Here is a 22,500-nt window from a genome sequence, read left to right as displayed (position 1 = left end):
CAACCTGGGGTCTTAGTTAACATAAAGCTGTAGAAAATGTCTTCATGTCTGAGTTCAGTTCATATCAGAAAGAGTTTATGAATGCTATGCTTTTCTTCGAATTGGAAATATTATTAAAACCAGAAAACATATGTATGTATTGTTTGTCTTTTAAAAATCAATGTTTACTGAAGGTGATTTTGTGGAACTTCGCTGTGGGATTGATAAAGATCATCAAAATAGAAACTGTGTGCGAAATGTGGAGTGTTCCGTAAAATTAAGGTGCCAGTTTCCTGTCTCAGTACCTGAACAAACACTAAAAAAAAACAATCTGCCACAAAATCGTTCAAACTGATTTAGTGACTGACAGTCCACAAACAGGAGCCTGGTCTTCATGCTACAGTGGAGTCATAGCTCACTGGAAGTATGAAGTCAAAGTTTAGTTTATATGAAAGCATACCTCAGACCTGTTACACTGACTCAGTCCGGTGCATGTCACAGTCCAACCAAGTCCAGTCTCATTTAGAGGACTCTGCTTCTACCTGCCGGTCTATGCGACGGCTCCCTGTTACACGACAAATATTACATCCACAAAGAACAAGTCTGAACTTTCACAATCTGGGAAACAGAGATTCTGCTGAAACTGAGCAAAAAGTTTGTTAAAAGACCATTTTTAAAAATTGCTTTTAGGATGCTGTTGCATATTATATCTCATTCTGCTGAATGATGTTTCTGAATATTTGAAACTGCTCCCTCACATATCCATACTTCACCATGCTGACATTACTTCTTCACTCCAGTAGATGACATCAGAGGACCTGCCTGTGCTTACACACATATCCTCACACACATATCCTCACTCTTGATCTGTAGGGGGAATTGATGAGTTTCGAGAGCTGGTTGGATATGGAGACCATACTGAGGTGACAAAATGATTTATGACGGGCCTGTCAGTAGATGACCTGTGGCGCCTCTTCATTCCGCATATGAAAACACAGTCTCCTCATTTTCATCAGATGTCTGTGTGTCTTGTGTCTCTGATCAGTCAGAAAAGCATAATGGTAGTTGATAATTGTCTGTGATATGTTTTTATTGATGTGTCGACACAGACGTGCCCATATGACACGCAGCTGATTAGTGAAAAAGCGCACAGTGAAAACTCCATTATTTAAAACAGAGAAAAAGTCTGTTCATCCAAGATACATTTGCAAAATCCAAACTCAACCAAACTCAATGATTATTATAATAATAGGTTAAACACACTGTGGCATCACAGCTAACTCATGCGATCAGAATAATTGCGATCACAAATGATTATGAGATTCTGTCATAATCAAACAGAAGTAAAGCATGGCAGGAGATGATACAGCAGAAGGAAAGTGTTTCTGTTGAGATGAGAGTTAATGAATGAATGAATGAAACAGGCATAGAACTGAACCAACAATGAATGAGTGACTGATTGATATAAACATAGAGAAAGAGAAGCAGGGAAGGGGTGGAAAAATAGTGAAACAGTAAAGTAGTAAGACAAGCACAGACAGAGAGAAGGAGGGAGGGGTGGGGGGTGAGGGGGGGCAGGGTTGGCCAGTCTTATGCTGACAGTTACAGCAGAAATACTGTAGTGTTTGTTCTGTGACTCACTGCTGGCCAGAAATATCCTCATTATGAGACAGAAACATCTTCATTATGAAGCAGGGCCAGTGGTGTGTGTAATAAAGCTATGAGGAGACAGGACAGTGCCTTGGACCTGCGCTACAGTCACAGACATGAAACAGCCCAGTGCCCGATCACTGCTGCACACACACAGCAGAGCTAGTTTAGGGCTAGCACCATGGTTATAGGGATTGGAATGTTGTGCGTGACTTGAACTAAAGTCAGTTAGTGTTTGATTTTCCTAGTATAATCATTAAATGTTTGATCTCCCCAGTATAGTCATTCAATGAAAGTCCATGTTACGTCACATGTGAGTCCTGTTTAAGACATGTTGTAGAGGGCTCATCGTGCTGTAACTGGTTTATTTCTACTTTTGATACAAATGATTTGTCGACTCCAGTGTTTGCTGGAGTCCTGAATGCATGGCTAAACTGTTATTAAACAAATCCAGGAGTATCCTAACACCGTCAGGACTCCAAATACCACAGATTGTTGGTATTGATAGTGAGAGTAATTTGCATGAAAGAACTCTGGATAAATCTGCATTGAACTCTGGTTAAATCTGCAGCAAACTGGGGCTCTGTGCACATGATCCTGTACAAATCAAGATAAATAGTTTGGTATTGTTAATTGGTAATGTGAGAAGAGGGAGCTGTAATGGAAACTCTGTGATGTGAGGTGAAACGAGGCCTTGACCTTTGATTTGAACTCACTCTGTCATGTTTCTGATGGATAACTGCCGTGGTCTGTCGAGTCTTGACCTGGCCCGGCAGTCTGTTAATACAGAGTATATTTCATAACAAGCTTTTCCACACCCCAACACATTTTCACCTACAGGGTCCTAAAGTCTTCTGTCTCACAGATTGGACTGAACCTCCATGGACTAGAGTTACATGTTAAGCGACAAAGACAAGGATTTCATTGTTGGTTTTTTAGATAATTATTTGAATACATTATTCAGATTTCCAATCACTGGTGACACTGACGCACTATGAGCTTCAGAGGAGCGGAAAACATCATGAGAACTGCTGCAAATAAACTCATATGCCCTGAGTGTTTCTGTAACAGTGTCTAGCACTGCAGTAAACCTGCAGGTTTACACAGTAACCCCACCCCCCTGAGTAGCCAGCTTTACTCTGTGATGTCAGATGAGTCCAGGAGGATGTTCCAACATCACACACACACACACACACAAACGTTTATTTCATCACTGGCAGATAAGGGAGGGGAAAAAACGCAGCAACGTTTTCCATTTGCATCATATTGCGTCACGTTGCCAGGCAACTGAGTCAACAGTGGTTGTCACGGCAACTTCACTTCACTCTCCAAATGTGCTGTCCAGTTGATTTCCCTCTGTGTCTGCTGATTTTGTGTGTGTTCTATTGCCATGGTAGAGCAGTCTAGCTATCACCGCCTAAAACTGTAGACAATCGTTCCACAGACAAAGGCTGCTCTCCTGATGTCTCCGACGTCTCGCTGTGTCCTGCGTGAAAATCTCAAGGTTTACCCAACCATTTTTCTGTTTTATTTGTGTGTTGCTTGTGTCTGCGATAGGGAAGCAGCTTTTTTTTTTTAAGTCAACTTATGAACTGCCTCAATGAAAACATCTGAAGAGATGCCAGTGTACAAACACTGATCCATAACACAATGCCTGATGCTCTCAGCAGGATGACTACACCACACTGCTCATCACCTGATGGTCCCAGAGGGATAACTACACCATACTACTCGTCGGAGTTCTCCTCAAGCTAACATTATATAGCAATAGTGACATTCACATCAACACTTGTCCTCTTTTCAGTATGTCAATCTGTCTGTCCACTGCCTCCAAGCCAATGTTTCCATGGCTACCATTCACCTCCCTTATTTTAATGGAGATTTCACTGACTTTTCACTGATGACTTTGTTTGACGAGTCTACGACACAGGAGTGGAGCCTGAAGAGTAGAACGACAATGTAACGTGTCAGTAATACTGTGCAAATGACAAGGCTGTGAACCAAAGCAGCAACTCTGTGTGTGTGTGTGTGTGAGAGAGAGAGAGAGAGAGAGTAAGACAGAGAACCATACAAACACACCCACAGTTACACAGCCATTCACTGCTGAGAGAAATCAGTGTTCATAACTATGACCAAAAGTCACAGAAACCTAAAACCCAAAGTGAGAGAGGAGTTAGTATTAATGACAAGGCGATCTCAAATGAGCATACATTTGTTTATTTGTGTATTGACGATGAGCATACATTTGTTTATTATTGATAATAATGTCCCTTTACCCATGTGATTAAGTGATTAACAGAGACAAAGAAAACCTGAGGGCAGAGATCCCCTGCACAGATACTGCTTAGCAAAACAGACATGGAGAAGACTAGAGTGGATGAGGGGAAGGTGAGACAGACAGACAGAAACAAAAGGAGTCTGGGATGCCTAACTATCCAGTCATGACAACAGATGATCTGGTGCTCTGTATGTAAAATGAAAACTATACCAGCTAATGGTTTTCATCACAGTGAGGGTATCGCTAGACAAGATAGATATATTACATACAAATTGTAAAATATACAATCAAAAAATTCAGTCAGCTTCAGCTGAGATTTATACCCTATCCAGCTTAACACACAACAGTTACTCAGTCAGAAAATGAAATTTATAACATTTCCACCTTAACATGCGATAATTACAGAGTCTGAAGTCTTCCAGACATCTGTTCGAGAGTCACAATCAGTCTGCTGTGTTACCCGTCAGTTTTCACACACACACATTCAAACGGCCAACACCACAGATGGGCCATTACTGGAGGGGCCTAAACTCAATCCCACAATGCCTCAGCTACACTCCCTTGTCCAGCAAGCTCTGTTCCCTGGGTTTACCTGTCCTGCAGGGTGTGAGAGCTGTTTAGGCGTGGACATGTTACAAGCAGCACTGAGCACGCAGGAGCTCAGTCGGCTCCTTCTGTGTATCTGTATTTCTCTGTGTAACACTGAAGATCCTAGATCAATACACAAAATAACCCAGTATCCCTGTCAATAAACCAGCACAATGATTTTTATCCCCATCTGAAAGATGATGAGACAGATTGTCTGTGAAGTATTTGGGGTTTTTTTTTTTTTTTTTTAAGAGTATAAATCCAAATGTACTGAAATTGAACGTGAACCCCTTCTGAAAAGGCAGCAAATTAGGATTTTGTGACTGTAATTAATTTTGTGAGGGGCTTGTCTGAGACGGAAAAGCATCCGTCATTTTCCGTCTTACACAGTTCCAATCATTGTCCACTGACACTCCCTGGCCAAACTGTCTGGTTCTGATCGGCAGTCACTCTCAGCCCCAGCCTTTGGTTTTCACATGCACAAGCTACTGTGACCAAACATATAAAACTTCAACTTTACACAGACAGTGCAAACACATACTCTCCCTCTAAGACCGTGATGTCATTATCATAGAACACACACACATTCTCACTGTAAACTCATGATGTCTCTGTCTCACACTCAGATCCAGCAGACTGAAGACAAGGAAACAGAGCTGGTTATCAACAGTGATTTGTCCTGCTACATCTTGTACAGTTAAAAAATGGTTCTTTTAAATGTGTGTCTCAGCACTATGGCTTGCTTCCACAGCAACATATAATAAATATTGTACAGGTCACTGTAAATAATAAAAAACATATATATTTAAAAATAAAAATAACAGCAAATTCACTTTAAAATGCAGCTATAACTGAACCAGATATTATGCATTGTGCCAAGACAGTTTCTTAAGACATAAAAAGAGGAGACAGGACCAAAATTAAAGATCCAAAAGACAATGATGAGGAGCAAACACCGTAATAACTCACAGACCATAAACAGCTGAATGCTAACCCCCTGACAGTCCAAACACCAAGCACTGTGTGAGCAGTCACATAAAAAAGGGGAAAGGACACACACACATACACACACATGCTCACTCTCTCTCACTTTTACACACATTTGCTGGCAGATGCACAGTGTTGTCAATTAGCATAACCTAACCCATAATTTCATATAACCCAACCAAGCACCAAAGACACAGCCAATGACTCACTCATCAAGCTATCCCATCTTTATCTTTAAGCCCCACCTTTGTCCACCTCTCTTTTCCGTGTGGTAGCAGACACACTCAGCCAGCCAAAAAGGAGAACAAGGGCCCGCTCTATGGTACAGAGTTTAAAAAAAACAAACAAACAAAAAACCCCCTCAAAACCAGCAGGCATTTCCATCTCCCTGCAGTTATACATTCACCCCAACTTCCTCTCAGAACTCGCTGTCTCACTCATTTTTCCTGAGCTGTCCTTCACCCAATCCCTTTCTTTTCCCAGTCTGCCCATTGGCTCTGCTCCAGTGGTGGTGACAAGCTAGCTCCATTAGCTCCACCCCACCCATGGCTTTCTGCTGGGTCAGGAAGAAAAGCACTGCCAGGAAGAAATAGACACGCACAGGCATCAAGAGCCATAGCCCGACAAGAGAGAAGGTAATGAACGTGCTCCAGTAGATCAGTGAGGCCGCTTTGATCAGGGCCACGCGCAGCTCTGTCTTGCAGGGCGGCACTTGCGCCTCAGGAGCGTCAAAGCAGCGTGGCTCTTCACTGTAGAAGCGACGTAGACGCTCCTCCTTCTCTGCCCATCGTTCCTGGCACCAGCCCTGTAGGAGGTCGGCTCGCGTGGGCAGAGATGCCGCCGGGAAGCGCCGCACGTGGAAGTGGATCTCACGTGGGAACAGACCCAGGATCAGGTGACGCTCCGTCTGAGGGATGTTCTGGGGGTAGGCCACAGTGATATCGTGGACTGCATCCAGGTTCTCTCCTGTTTCAGCCAAAGTGGAGAGGACAGAGCAGGAGAAAACTCCAGTAAATGAGTTAAGTCATAGCAGTAACATGTAATCATGTAATTCATAGCACAGAATCATCAAGAGTGTTTGTACATTAAGTGTTTGTACATTAGATAAATAGTTAAAGAGTGAAGCAGAATTAATTAATATACTCCTACTCTAAAAGATGCTGAGCTGCAATGTAAAGCATCTTAAAAACATTCAAATAGATTTTTCAATGGGTACAGTCAGTCAGACACACAGTCAGTCAAGAGAGACAGTCAGTTAGATACACAGTCAGCCAGAGAGACAGTTGGTGAAAGAGACAGAATCTGACGAAGATGAATCCAATAAATGCCAAATGTCTGAGCCCACACTCTCTGTCTGCTCTTGAGACACCGTAAATAACAATAAGAGTGGGTAGGGGGGAATACACACACAAACCACACATTCACATACACATACACATGCGCACACACATAAGCCGTTTTCACATATGCACTACGGACTATAACCGCAGAATAAGGTTCGCATTATGTCCGAAGCTGCCCTTTCACACATGCTGCACACAGCAGCAGATGGTCCGAGACAGATGCTTCACACATACTCGAAATAAACCGTTTGGTTTAGGCTGGGGGTGGCGCCTGTGTAGAGTGCAGGAGGCAGGACGCAAAAAGTACTCTGCGAAAATCACACTGTTTTGTTTAAAAAAAATCGAAAAAAAGCGGACAAGGCTACCGATTTTTGTTATGACTATTTCGGCGTCGGCCCTTACCAACAGAAGCTCCCGAATCTCATCGTCTTTCCAGTTAGACATTTTCGTTGGCGTCTTCATGTAAATGGCCCTTCTTCTTCACCCTCAGATGTCTGTATTCTTCCGGTTTCGCGCCAGTCTTATGTTAGAAACGGCATCAACACGCCCACTTGCTTGCTGTCGATACTCCGGACTGTAATTGGCTCTATTCACACATAGATCCAAATGAGGAGAAAATGGAGTTTGCACAAGGGGGGTGGTAGAATTAAACGTTGTTTAGAATCCAAGTCGACTGATTCGGACATTTTTGTTCACACATACAGCCCCTCCGGTTAGAATCCTGATTACTTTAGGGTTGCAGTGCATGTGTGAAAGGGGCTATACAGGGGTGCGACACAGAAAGACAGACACACACAGACACACACAAACACACAGTATATCCATCATCCCACTGTAAGAACAGAACCAAAGTTGCTGACATGAGAGCAGTGAAAAACAGCTGGTTTGCATGTTTACTGTTTGGTGCGTTTAGAGAACTGACAGGTTTCTCTCCTGGCCATAGAAAGATGGTGGAATTACTAACAGTGACAATAAGATGTTACCATGACTTAGATTATTCTGTTGGCAGATTCCTATAACTCTCTATTCACCAGCTTTAAAACGCAGCGTTTCCATGTCAACCGGGCCTCCCTGCTTCTGACTGTTCATACACTACACTGGGTGAATGAGAAACCACACGGTGAGTCAGAGGAACAGAACAGAGAGCATTTTGATTGGTCTGCTGGGAGTCATGTTCACTAGTATGGGCTGGACCAATCAATACACACCATCCCTGCTTATCTGTCATTAGGAATCTGCTACTTTAAAGCTGTCCCCACATGTGCCTTACTGTGTCTGTTCTACAGAAATATTACAGATCCCACTCAGAGACCATCTGAGCATGATCCTCTCAGCAAAGACACACAAACACAAGCCAAGCGAGGCTTAACTGTGTGAAAACAAAAGCCAAGTGAGGCTTAACTGTGTGGAAACACAAGAGGAACACAGCATACAAATGCTAATCTTAGTCCTGTGATTCTCTGTTATGACCATGTCATGGCTATATGGAGCTCTTCACAGATAATACTGAATAATATTACACTGATAATGAACCACATCAGCGTACACATGTGCATCAGCTCATCTGATCCACAACACAATCAATTAACAACCCCCCAATCTACAAGGCAGCCCATCAACAGGCTCCGCCCAGTGACTGCTCACCTTTTCGTAGTGTATCCACAATAAAGGTGAAGCCAGTGGTGCGGGGGTGTAGCACATACTCATACTTGGGAAGGCCATTCTTCTCTGCAAACACGTCGCTTTTCGCCCGTGTGTTCTCTGCAGGACATTAAAGCAACGTTAGCACAGACACAAATGGTTGTTTAAACCCCAGCAACCATTTCTGATCATCAGTGCACATGTGCCACACACACACAGTCCTCCCTGGACTTTGTAAGTGGATTGTGAATGTTTACCAAGCTGGTAACTGGTGTTAAGAGGCTGGTAAGTGGTGAAGAGGAACAAGACATCTGTAAGAATATAGCTGGGGGGAGGGGTTGGGGGTCTGACTGGATATATTACAGACCTGAAGATTGTTTGTGGACAGGGAAGAAATATGATTGGCTATATTACAGGCCCTGACACTCTCTGTGGAAAATACAGTTTTGAAAGCTGGGGAACTGTAAGTAAACTGCTAGACTATCCTTAGCAGAAAACTGTTTGTAAACACAAATCTGAATTTTTGAGTGTAGAAAATGGAAAAATATTGAAATAATCCACATTCACAATTCCCTGGGTGACAGGGAATTTTGGCAGCACTACAGTGAAAGTGAGAAAGTGAAACAATGCCATTTTTAAAGGACCTGATAAGATGTGCTGCAGTAAAAGAATTACTGACTGGTGTGTGTGTGTGTGTGTGTGTGTGTGTGTGTTCTTGCAGATTTCTGGATGTGTCTGAAAGGTCATGTGGAGCTGGTGAGTACATCTATGCATGTGTGTTAATACGTCTGTAATTATGCTATAGCTGCCCAGCTGGTGTGTGTGTCTCTCACCAGTGAGGTCAGTTCCCTCAGGGAAGATGAGGAGTTGTAAGGGCTCTTTAATGTCACAGAAGTACTTCAGCATGCTGGCCATGTGACCACGATCTTCCTCCCAGCGTCTTTGAATAAAGATGAAAGAGGCCACCTGCATTGCCCAGCCTACAGGAAACACACACACACATACACACCAAAAAACACATTCAATGTATACACATTCAGTGTGTTGACCCGTATACTCATTCAATGTGTTGCCTTTATACACATTCAGTGTGTTGACCTGTATACACATTCAATGTGCTGACCTGTATACACATGCAATGTGTTGACCTGCACACACATTCAGTGTGTTGACCTGTATACTCATTCAATATGTTGACCTGTATACACATTCAATGTGTTGACCTGTATACACATTCAATGTGTTGACCTGTATACACATTCAATGTGTTGACAGGTTTATCTGAACAAGTGTGTCTGCACATGTGTAACGTATTAGCATGGAACTATGTGAACCTGGTTGTTGAGAAAGGGTTCTTGCCTAACGAAGAAGACCAGGTAACATACCTGATGTGAATCAGAAGGTCACAAGTTGAGGTTTGCCTTCAAACTCTTTCGTTAAATAGCACCTTTTCAGACTCCCAAGTTCATGGTCAATTTTTTTGTGTTTTTTGGAGTGACACTAATCACACGAAAACGCTGTAAATTTTTCTGTCATTGATACTTTAAAAGCACTCTTGCTATGTGGAAGTGGGTATGCCATGAGAATGTTAGATGATTTCAGTTAGACCACAGACTGACCCAACTGCATGACACATTGTAAAAGCTGTTGTGAAACAGCTATTGAAGAAACCAAATCTAGACTATAGTGCGCTAAGTAATTATAGGCCTATATTCAACTTACCCTTCATGAGCAAGATACTTGAAAAAGTAGTTTTTAATCAGCTAAGCCACTTTTTAAATAACAACAATATTTTAGAGAAGTTCCGGTCAGGTTTTAGATCTAATCACAGTACAGAGACTGCTCTAACAAAACAGTCAATGATCTTAGACTTCTCTAACATTTGAGCGCTGCATTTGACACAATTGACCACAGCATTCTAATCAATCGTCGCAAAAACTGGGCTGGTCTCTCTGAATGTTCTCTTAACTGGTTTTGAACATACATTACAGGGAGACAAAGAAATATGACATATCTTTTGGTGTTGCACGAGAAAGCTGCCATGGTCCCCTTCTTTCTTTCATTATATATGCTACATTATATATGCTATCATCAGGGAGCACAGTGTTAACTTCCATAGCTATGCGGATGATACACAATTATACATTTCTGTCGAGCAAAATGACATAAATGCATTATGCTCCCTGTCTAGCTCCCTGTCTACAATCACTCAATGGATGAGTAATAATTTTTAAAAGTTAAAAAAGACAGAAATACTATGAGTTGGCCCCAAAGCCAGAAGAGATGCACTTTCTAACAGGCTAAGAAACTTAGGCCATCAAAATAAACTGGAAGTAACAAGTCTGGGCGTAATTTTAGACTCAGATTTCAAATCTCACATAAGTAAGGCAATCAAAGCAGCCTTCTTCCACCTAAGGAATATTGCCAAAGTACTCCCGTTTTTAACTCAACAGGATGCTGAGAAGCTCATTCATGCTTATCTTTCAAGTAGACTTGACTACTGTAATGGTCTTTTTACCAGTCTTCCAAAAAAGTCAACTGAGAATCTACAGCTAATTCAGAACTCTGCTCCTACCCTTTTAACAAAAACAAAGAAGAGAGAGCATATTACTCCTGTTTTAGCTACATGAATGCATTAGCAATTTAGCTATTGTGCAACAGTTTCACAAATGTGTTTTCATTAGAAAAGTACAGTTTTAGGGTTTAACATAAAAATAAAACCTTGAAATCAGGTTAAGATACAAAAAAAGCTCAATTATCATACTATTTTCTGAGTAGCCAAGAATATGTGAAATACAACTATATAATTTTTATGTCCTGTGCTTGAATTTTTTAAATTTTCATGCTGTAATATAAACCAGCCGTGTGTGTGTGTGTGTGTGTGTAAGAGGTGTGTCTGAGTAGTGAATCCACTAACCAAATCCAGGCACAGCCTTCAGGGCTGCTTTAAGGCAGATCTTCTCCAGACGCAGGTAACTGTACCGCAGCAGACAACACCACAGAAACATCCAGTCCAATCGTGTCCGATGGTTCATCACAATCACGCTTCGCTCACCAGGGACAAAACCATCACCGGTAATGACCACCTTTACTCCAAACACCAGCTCCAGCAGGGCCTCCATACATGGACAGACAGAGGGACAGAGGCCAGATCAATACGGTTTAGGATCAAGTGTATTTGGCACTGTCTACATCTCAACACACTGGAGCAAAGGAGAGGCATGATGTCACCATGATGGCTGTAACTTGCTTTGTTAATGTGATCAAGCAAGAGCATGTACACTGAAAATGCTAACACTGAATAGAATTTACTGTCCAAACAAAAACATATAATTCTTGCAGATATGCTACTACTTTAACAGAACAGACCCATGAAATGAGCAGGGGTACCAAACTGTCCTACTGAGGCTCTGTGTTGTGCGTGTGACTGGTTTAGGAGGTGTGTAGGTGATATGGAGTACTCACCACAGGCAGAGTGAGCCAGGTGGCTACAATGCGGTCGGTCAGCCAACGGTACCAGGCCGGGGACAGCAGCATGAGCGGCAGGACGGGCCCCAGCATAAACACACTGCCAAAGAAACTGCTGAGGAAGAGCATGGCCACAAAGTACAGGCCACGCACGGACACCATCGCCACGCCTGGAACACACACACACAGCCTTTACAATACACACAACACGACACACAACTTTAAAAGACAAACAACACAACGCAAGGTTTCAAAACAGCAAACTAGCATATGGCATCAATGACAACTTACCTTACTTGTTTAAGGTCAGACAAAGACGCATTCAGTAGAACTGAGTGAGGGTGAAAAGCTCTGAAAAGGTCTGAGCACTGAAACGGTCATATTCGCATGTTCGTAAATGGTACAGTTTCACCTCTGTGTGCTTGTGAATTGTAAAGATTAACAAGATTACTGTGTAGGGAGATCAGTGATTCTGTCTGGCTTCCATCTAAATCAGATAAGTCAACATGTTTGGTATGATCAAAAGTGAAAGCAGACCAGTGAAGTACTGTCATTTGGAAACACCAGTCAATAACGGAGACCCAGCTGGAGTGGAATGGAACAGCTGCTGAGTTGTATCTCACTCACTCACACAGACGGATCATAATCTGATTTTCTGGACTGTGCTTAAGGATCTCTATGCTTTTTGGTCTTTAAGGGGTCCATTTCAAAGCCTGAAACTGTGGAACATGTAAAACAGACCAAAATCTTGTACTACTCACATGGTACTGGCCAATCTTAAAACAATCAAACAAAAAAGCATGATCGTTGAAGGCTGGAGTGTTGAAAAGTCATGGAATTTAAACACTACTATCAGACAAACAACAAACAAACACATAGAATATTCCCTACAGGTACTGAAAACTCTGAAAATGTATTACTATTTTCCATGAAGCATTTAAAAACCAACCCTGCCTCCTTGGTCCTGAGGGCTGGATGACTGAATGACAGCATTGTGAGTAGTCAGCATCTGACAGACTGTAACAGTCCTGAAATCCCTTCGTATTTCGGACATGCCACCCTGTACTGGGAAAAGCAGGCTACATGACTGTGATTCACTCTGCCTGTGTCATGTTGTCATGTTAAAACTGTCCAACTTTTCTCCAGTTCACTAAACCTGCAAAATGATCCATTCTGTTGATGGTTGCGTTGTCATATATAAATTAGTGAATGAACTAAACATTAATATCGCCACTTTGTTTTAACTTTGGTGTAGATTTGAGTCCTTCATGGGATAAGATGTGGGGCAAAAATCCCCAATTTAATGCTGTGTGTGTGAGGGGGAGAGAAGTGCTAGTTTAGGAAGACTTTGGCTGACAGTAGTGTTATGTCAGGACTGCAGTTAAGTGCTGAGAACTTTGGTTGTTATCTGGAACTGGAGGTGCAGAATCAGCATTGACTCCTGATCCCTGTCCTAAGCCACCTCACTATGACACAGCAATGTGGGCCTGAGTTAATGACGCAGCCTCCTGAAGCCATTAAGGTGTTGCAATGCACAGGTCAGGTTGTTTTTACTCTTACAACAATGGAAAATATACAAGGTGAAAGAGTCAAAAACTGTGTCAACTCAGCACATCTCTTCATAATGACATGTTTATCTGCTGTCTCAAAGACACTTTACACACACTCACAGTTAAAGTGACCAGCAGAGATCAGAGTGCTGATCTTCCTGGGTGACTGCGTCAGACCCAGTCACTGCAGGTACAGCTCAGTGTGTTTTTGCCTCTGGACGCTGTCGAGATAAAATCATTTCCATGTTGCAAAGGTCATAAAAGAGACGACCTCATCTGGTTCAGACAGGTGAAGTCATGGCTGGTTTATAGTTGGTGGAGAATGTATTGAGCCCTCTGCCTCTGTGACCAAGAATGACTACTCCTGCACCTGAAGCAAAAGCCCAGAGCAGAGAGTAAGACTGGGAGCCATGGGGCAGGGGAGAGAGTCAGGCTGCGGGAATGGAGTAGAGGAGTGAGCCAGATTGGAAGAATGAGGACAACATAAGGTCACTAGTCCCTGGAAAAGCTTATCCTGTGTGGTCTGAGGTGCCACTCAGTCAAGTGCTGATCAGTGGAAAAACAGGGAAGACTCTGACCTCTGGTCTATTCATCCATCTACAAACACACACACACACACACACACACACACACACACACACACACACACAGACACACGCACACACGGACGACACGGGGGAGAGCAGGCCTGGGGAGGATGGATGGTGGAAAGTGTGTGCTTTCATTACTAATTTTCCACTGTTCCAGAACACTACAATGTAGTGAGAGAAAAATCAATAGTGACGGTTGGACAAAAACAACCTCACACTCTCTCACACCAATTCATTACTAACTAACACATTATGATATATATTTCTTACCCGCAATTCTTAACAAAAACAAGCCAAGACACATCTAATCAGATCTGAGCCCCTAAATAAAACAAATGCCCTGACCTTTCACATGAATCTAGCTATGTCAACGTCTGTCAGGCCACCCTACCTCTGACCAGAAATAAACAGTCACTACTGCACCTGCTGCTTGGACCAGATTACATAATCCACCAAATAAAATGAAATGACAAAATCCACTCGTCTTAAAAACATAAATACGGATTAGCATGTGGAGTGGCATCAGGGGAGCCTCATATGGCAAATGGGCCCTCCTCAGCAGTGTGTGTGTGTGTGTGTGTGGGGGGGGTCTGTTTTGTTGTTTATTATGGGTGTCATAATATACCGGTATTGACGATAACCATGATATTTAAAAAATGAAATATTGATATCATGTTAATAATACACATACAATAATATTGTAAACTTAAGATGCATTTCCAGGAGAAAATGCAAATGTGATTCTGCCGCAGCATCATCGAATCTGAACTGCAGAAATACTCAATCTGTCTCCAGCTTAAGTGTAGTCACATGAGCAAAAGACCACTGAATCCAAGTATCGACTGCCACTGTGTGCAATCCCGCATCATAACACTAGAGACCTAAAACTTTCCCCCATCCATTTTCAATGGGAAAATAAGCCATTAAAAACAGCAATTAAAAAAGAAAACGAGTGGACCGATCAAACAAACAGCAGTCAACAATCATAATATTCCTATTAAAGCTCTGTACCTTCTGCAAAGAACCAGTGACTCTCAGCCACAGACAGCGATGCGCTGGCTACATGAGGTTGTTTACCCAGCAGATCACCATCTTTGCTGACAATAGTCAGGCTATGTACACTCAGCAATCATGTTAATAACTAAAAAACAAATAGTATTGTTAAACCGAAAAACACATTAAGAGATTTCCATTACATTGGTTTAACAGCGCATTATATACCCTTGGGTCGCTGCTTGCCTGATGTTACAGCGTTCCTACAAAATACCAAACATGCATGTCACACAAACAGTACAACAGGAGCTAAACGATGTGTTGCGTCTTATTTTTCCGCTGGGTCCTAGTGATCCCCAGTTACATTCTGAATGGGAAATTAAGCGTTTAAAAACGGCAGTTAAAAAAAAACAACAGGTGGATCAATCAGTTAGCTGTATACAAGCACATTGCTAGGCATTATGATGGACCTGTTACCACTGGAATTTTTGAGTGTAATTCATTTGCCAAAAAGGTGACAAAACACACAATAAATAAATTTAAAGATGAATCTGACAGCATTTATTATTATTTTGTTCCAATTTTCTATAGGTATCACGATAATATCGTTATCATGAATTCTCTTGGCCACAATAATCGTGTAGTGAAAATCTGATATCGTGACAGCCCTATTGTTTATATCAATCAACCCAGGCTAACTGCCACCCAACATCAGGGTGATATCAGATGTGGATCATTATAATGTTTCAAAAAGTTCAGTCATCTCAGGGGTCATTCTGATCCAAACCGGTGTGTGTGTGAGCAATAAAGTACTTCTTCTTCCTGTAGGTTACGACACTCAGCAGAAACAGGTTCTGAGTGAACTGGTCAAAAAGGCTATGTGCATGAAAGTGGATGATTCCATGAGGAAAGATACATAGTTGAAAAAGGCTGTGGTATAGATTGCAGTGTGGAGATGTGGAAATGTTCAGTGTGTGGTCTGAAAGAGCTTTCTGAGAAATGAACAATGCAGAGGGGAAAGGGGAGGGGCTTCACTACCATCTTCTCAATAAGGTCCATTACCCTGACCGCAGTCTAACAGAATGACCATAACAGAGGCAGGGCAAGGCTATGGGTTTCTGATACTCCTTCAGTATGCCCATCTTTAGAGGATCCTCTCACAGGATGTATGGCTGGACCTTTACCTCTCTCTCATATGACTGCACTCATGTTCTGTTTCTGCATTCCAACAGTGCAGTTTAGTTTATTTTCATATCATTTAGACCATATGTAGAGTCTGATAAGACTATTTGTGTTATAGTATTAGTTTTGGATGACTCTATGGGCTTCCTGTGCATTCTCCCTGTTTGCACCCTTTTTTTTAGTCTGTTTTGAGTATGTTTTGTCCTTTCAGACCCCTTTTACATCTACAGCCATAAAAACCTATCAAGTTATCAAAAATGTTCGTTTGGAAGAAGCAAAATTCCAGATTCTGAAGTGGGCTCCTTAATTCACAAAACTGTATTGCCAATATGTTCAGAAAGCTTCTGAGTACATTTTGGAGAAAACTGAATCTAAACTGAAATGCATACAATAATCAGTAATACATGCAGAGCAGAGGACAGAAGGGCTTCTTTTGGCATTTAGACTGTATCTGTGCCTAGTTCATTTGGACATTTAGACTGTACCTGTGACAAGTTTGTATGAATATTTAGACTGTACCTGTGACAAGTTTGTATGAATATTTAGACTGTACCTGTGACAAGTTTGTATGAATATTTAGACTGTACCTGTGACAAGTTTGTATGAATATTTAGACTGTACCTGTGACAAGTTTGTATGAATATTTAGACTGTACCTGTGACAAGTTTGTATGAATATTTAGACTGTACCTGTGACAAGTTTGTATGAATATTTAGACTGTACCTGTGACAAGTTTGTATGAATATTTAGACTATCTGTGGCTAGGTCATATGGACATTTACACTGTATCTGTGGCTAGTTCATACGGACATTTAGACTGTATCTGTGGCTAGTTCATATGGACATTTAGGCTGTATCTGTGTCTAGTTCATATGGACATTTAGGCTGTATCTGTGTCTAGTTCATATGGACATTTAGGCTGTATCTGTGGCTAGGTCATACGGACATTTACACTGTATCTGTGGCAAGTTCATACGGACATTTACACTGTATCTGTGGCTAGTTCATATGGACATTTGGAGCATTCTTTGTACGCATGTTAAAATGTATTACAATATTTGCTGCTCCCCTTCCACACAGAATGACTAAGAATGACTGTGTAATCCCAAGCCTGGTCCCCACACCCAGCCCAGGACCTGCTGTTTTTTCGAATCAACCAATCAGTGTGCTCTCTGATTGTCTGAGCAGTGACACACCTGTCTCTCAGGTAAAAATCAGCTGTTCTTTATGAAATGAAGGGGAAAAGACTTTGGCCCTGTGTGGAGCCTTGCTCTCAGCACTGCCACGACCATCTCCATCACTCTGTGCCCTCCTAACTGAACACACATCCACAGATCAGTGAGCACTCTGCCCCCTCCTAATTGAACTAGAGCCCGACCGATAGAGGAATTTTCAGACTGATACCGATTCTGATATTTGAAGGTTTAAAACTCCGATAATGATACATTTTATATATGAGATATTGATGACTTTGTTCGGCTACCAAGCCATGTTAGATACTTGTTCAACTCAAGTTTGTTTACGTGTCCCCTCTGGTTTAATAATTTCCAATGCACTGACTGTAACTACAGACATGCGAGCTGCAGATATATTTACCACTGCCTCATTTAGGCAGAGGAAGTTAAATGCTATAGTTTAACCACTCGTTAACATTAGCTGTCTTCCACTGATAAACATGGCATTAGCTAGCTTTGTGGGTAACCTAATTTAGCAATGGACAGCGTTATAAGCTGCTGTAAGCGATGTTGCCAGACAATTTTTAGAAGTGACGAGGGAGAAATGATAGGACCATTGTATACTTGCTAGAACTGCCACACTGTTTCATAAATAAACCTACAATCAAGTTTGGCAGCAGCACCACTCAACTACTGTAACGTTAAAGGCAATTTTGATGTTTGACTGACTGTACCGGCTTTCACGTTACTGCATCAAAACCAGGCATGGCTGACATGAACATCATAACATGGTTGAAGGATCCATCTTCCGTCTCTCCATTTCTTTTTTAATTGTCATTTATCTGACGTTATAAACGCTGACACCTATTTATCTGCAATTAGCTCATATCGGCTAATAATATCTGCACGCCAATTTAACGGTCAGGCTCTATACTAAACACACATCCACAGATCAGTGAGTACTCTGTCCGCTCTCTGTCCGCTCTACTTAGTGGAGTCAGAGTCTGAGTCGGTGGGGCCATAAATTGAGGAGTCCGAGTCAGAGTCGAATGTTTTGTGTAGCGACTCCACAGCCCTGATGCCATGAGTAAGCAACCAATCTTCACAAGGGTTACATGAGGATCTCAAACTGGACAAGAAAATGAATTTACAACAATACTACACAACTCAACATTGTCAGCTACAACAACTACACAACCCTACACAACTCAACACTCTGTCAGATGCAACAACTACACAACACAACAAACTATCTCCTACAACGATCCCCAATAATCAACACTGCAATCACCATCGAGGGATCTGTGGTGTTCCCCACCACAGCAGCCAAAAACCTTGGCGTGACCCTTGACAACCAGCTGACCTACTCCGGTCACATCGCGGCAGTCACTCGATCCTGCAGACTCTCCCTATACAACATCAGGAGAATCCGCCCCTTCCTCACACAACAGGCGACCCAGCTCCTGGTCCAAGCGCTTGTCATCTCCCACCTGGACTACTGCAACGTTATACTGGCTGGCTTGCCGACCTACGCCATCAGGCCGCTCCAGCTCGTGCAGAACACCGCTGCATGCCTGGTATTCAACCTCCCTAAGCACTCTCATGTCACTCCACTGCTTACTGCGCTCCGCTGGCTTCCGGTAGCTGCCCGCATCCAGTTCAAGACACTGGTGCTGGCCTACCAGGCCACAAGAGGCTCCGCCCCATCCTACCTTCAGTCCCTAATAACTCCGTATACCCCTACTAGAACCCTCCGCTCTACGACCTCTGGTCAACTGACGGTCCCCTCACTTCGAGAACCCGGCAGCCACTCCTCCCGACCACGCCTCTTCTCTGCCATTGCCCCACGGTGGTGGAACGACCTCCCTCATGCAGTTAGGACTGCGGAATCTCTTACCATCTTCCGCAGGAAACTGAAAACCCACCTCTTCAGAACTTACCTGTCCCCCACTGCCTAACCTCCCTTTCCTTACATTTAAAAAAAAAAACAAACCCTTGTCTTGTATCTATGTTTGTCAAAGTATTCCAGGGGCGCAATACGAAGGGGTAAATTAACGCTCAGTCTTATTGTGATCTCTGCTTATGAGGTATTAGGAATCTGACTGATGCACTTATTGTAAGTCACTCTAGCTAAAAGTGTCTGCCAAATACCAAATTGTAAATTGTACAACACCCACAACATAACGACACTCTGGCATAAAAACACACTGTCAGCTACAACAACTACACAGCCCAACACTCTTCCCTCTAGCTCAACAGAAATTATTTGGCTTTTTTCATAACATTTCTGCTGAAGTATAACAACATAGGCAATAAAAGTATGGTGACTGTGTAGGTTAAAGCAAACAGTATGGAGAAGCAGTCCCTAATTATTCACTCAGCAATCTGGACATGCTGCTGCATCTGGGCCAAGTCACTTGTGCCAGCAAGATCATCCTCTTTGCCTTTTAAGCTCCTCTAACAAACACACGCACTAAACAACTTGGAAAAATGGAATAAGTGAAGAGCATGCTACAATGATTCATTGAGCTGTCTCAAAACCTCCAAACAACAAACTTCTGAAACACATGACAATGAACAAAACAAGCCATTCACACAAACGTGCTACAGTGATGATCAGGTGCTCCTCTCTGTCGTATCAAAATGAACACATGACATCATCATATGACACAACACAAAGTGTCCAAAAAGAAATCCAAACACAAGGAATGCAAAATATTTATAGCACGCCAAAACTGCCTGACCAACTTATGCACTGATATGATGTCCAGTGTACACACTGTGAATCACAGACCGTACGTTTGACTGGTGTTTTCCCATTCTATTTATATAAAGGCTATTTTATTTAGGTTGTGGACTTTTACATGTTGTCATTTTGGTGTAGCTACTTCACAACCGTTCCTTACGCACGGTATGACCGGGAGAGATGGAGAGATACCGCTGCCTGGGTAACTACTCCTACACTCCGCAACACAGACGTTACTCAAAGAACTACAAAAAAAAAATCTGTGACATCTGATTCATTTTGTCAGTAAATCACTCTGAACTACTAAGTAAGAGCCGAGTCTATTAAGTAACATTCTGTTGAACTTTTTCTGTTTAGAGTGACACCTCACTCACCCCTTGCACGCGGTCAGGTTTGAGACGCGCAAAAGACCATAACTGTAAATAGGAGTGGGCGTCCCTTCTTATTCTCGAACACTATTTTGTTACGTTTCTGTGGTTGATATATACTCCAGCCTAAATTAAAGTCGTCTTAAAGCACCGAAAATACGACACATAAAGAAATATTTAAAGAAATGTATCAATAACAGACCCTGTCTCAAACATCTAAAAACACAACGCAATAAAGATTTGTCATACAGGGCTTTATGTTAACTACGTTTTATCTTGTCCTCGTGCCCAAGCCAAGAAAGTTACCAATCATGTGCGAGTTCTACGTGTTTCCTTTAATTTCTGTGACACGGTTTCAACGCCTGGGGTGGATGAGATTACAACCTCCGAATGTGAGTTTCCATACGGGCATGGAAGGCAGGGACATAGCACACATACATGGCTTATTGTATTATGTGCAGCAAACAGTCGGCAACGTGACTCACGTCACCGCGTCAAGCGATGGCAGGATGATTTTACACCAGTGTCATATGCCAAATAAAGAGCAAACAAACTAGATGCCAACCAGCTCATTAACGTGGTAGTTAAAGTACTACAACTGTTATACCGCAAAACTAAAAGTTGGCGAACTGGATAGCGTTTCTTCCCATACAGAGGCCAGTAGCTACTTTGAGAGAACATCTATATAAATCATTTCAGGTACAGGAGTAAAGAGTATACTAACCGCATGCACTGTTGTATTCCTAAAATTGATAACGATGTAGCCGTTCTTGTAGCAACTACGGTGCTGCCAAGCGAGGTTAGGCAGCTAGCTTCAACACACACGGCAGCTAGTTAGCTGGCCAGCATGGCAAGCTAGCGAGTGGACAACACCTATCGACGAAATCAAAACATCGTCTTACAATTGCCGGAACACAAAATGAACTCCACCTCCGATTTGTTACAACCGTACAAATTACAGTTTAGACATTCATTTGGAGGGTTTAGAGTATGAGACGGGTGCAAGCTTGCAACTATACCGCTTACGCTGGCCGCCATTACATTCCTTCCCTTCATCCGAACGACCTCTGCACCCCTAACTCTCAACCTCCATGGTGATGGCAGGAGTCGGCCAAGTGGGGCGGTGTTTGAGACTAAATCTCGGGAAACAGGGAGAGTTTGACTTTTGTATGCATAGTGTTAGAATTAATCCAAGAGGCAGTTATAAGTGACGCTGTGTATAACATTGCTAACAACTTTTTTTCACTCAATGATTACACTCTCTTTTCTCACGGAAGATTAACTCATTAGGATGAGAACATGTAACTGACCATCATCAATAACCACAAAGTGTATAGAGCCTTGGTGAAATTTAATGAAGACAATAGGACTGTTTCCATTAAACGCAGTGACTGAAGGTCTCTAAAAATGCAAATTTACAGTACTCTGTTTCGACAGTAACCTGAAACCTCCCATTCAAACAGCAGATGGTAGCATGGAACTGATTGTGTAACCAAGACCTTCATCATGGCTCTCCATTTTAGGGCAATGGAAAAGGCAGATAGCTCTACAAATAAAGCCTTCTAATAGAACCCTATCCTGCCACCACATTATCTCACCGGTGTGGGATGTGTATGTGTTTGGCTCCAGCACTTAGCCACACTCAAGACTTTCCATGACTGGGTCACTGTGGCATGCTCTTTATCTCAGCAGACCAAGGGTTTATCAGTGCACGTCTGAGGGATCAGTGCGTTGCTGCAGAGGTCAGAGAAAAAGTCACACAGTTCTTTCTCTGATACTAGTTTACCCCTTCCCTATATATATAACTTTCATTTTCTACATTGTAGAACAATGGTGAAGGCATCAAAACTATAAAGTAACACATGTGGAATTATGTCGTGAGCAAAAAAAGTGTAAACAAAGCAGAACGTAGAAAGTAGCAAAAGTAAAGAAAAACCATTGAATGAGTAGGTGTGGCCAAAC

General features: G+C 42.3%; 1 protein-coding gene across 2 annotated transcripts; it reads right to left on the bottom strand.

The window, feature by feature from the left end:
- Nucleotides 1–5,348: 5,348 nt before the first annotated feature.
- On the bottom strand, nt 5,349–21,591 carry lclat1 (lysocardiolipin acyltransferase 1). 2 transcript variants are annotated; one of them, XM_030771652.1, is made up of 7 exons: nt 21,558–21,591; nt 21,263–21,411; nt 11,932–12,104; nt 11,384–11,582; nt 9,300–9,446; nt 8,470–8,586; nt 5,349–6,448 (listed from the first exon to the last, which is right to left on the bottom strand). In XM_030771652.1, exons 3-7 carry the CDS (start codon nt 12,094–12,096, stop codon nt 5,916–5,918), a joined length of 1,161 nt encoding a protein of 386 aa, XP_030627512.1. In that variant the 5' UTR covers nt 12,097–12,104; nt 21,263–21,411; nt 21,558–21,591; the 3' UTR covers nt 5,349–5,915. The 2 variants fall into 2 exon arrangements, with proteins under 2 accessions (XP_030627512.1, XP_030627513.1); XM_030771653.1 differs by lacking the exons at nt 21,263–21,411; nt 21,558–21,591 and adding an exon at nt 12,226–12,422.
- Between the last annotated feature and the right edge of the window lie 909 nt (nt 21,592–22,500).

Source organism: Chanos chanos, chromosome 4 (assembly GCF_902362185.1).
Source record: "Chanos chanos chromosome 4, fChaCha1.1, whole genome shotgun sequence".
Taxonomy (NCBI): domain Eukaryota; kingdom Metazoa; phylum Chordata; class Actinopteri; order Gonorynchiformes; family Chanidae; genus Chanos; species Chanos chanos.
The sequence above is the reverse complement of the archived record's forward strand: the minus strand, read 5'-3'. Positions and strand labels throughout refer to the sequence as shown.

Excerpts from the sequence above, each read along its gene's own strand:
- lclat1 (XM_030771652.1), bottom strand. The coding sequence starts at position 12,096 with ATGGTGTCCGTGCGTGGCCTGTACTTTGTGGCCATGCTCTTCCTCAGC. Across the intron at positions 8,587-9,299 it reads TGAGGGAACTGACCTCACTG|AGAACACACGGGCGAAAAGC; the intron begins GTGAGAGACACA and ends AATGTCCTGCAG. Across the intron at positions 6,449-8,469 it reads TGTGGATACACTACGAAAAG|GAGAGAACCTGGATGCAGTC; the intron begins GTGAGCAGTCAC and ends TGGCTGAAACAG.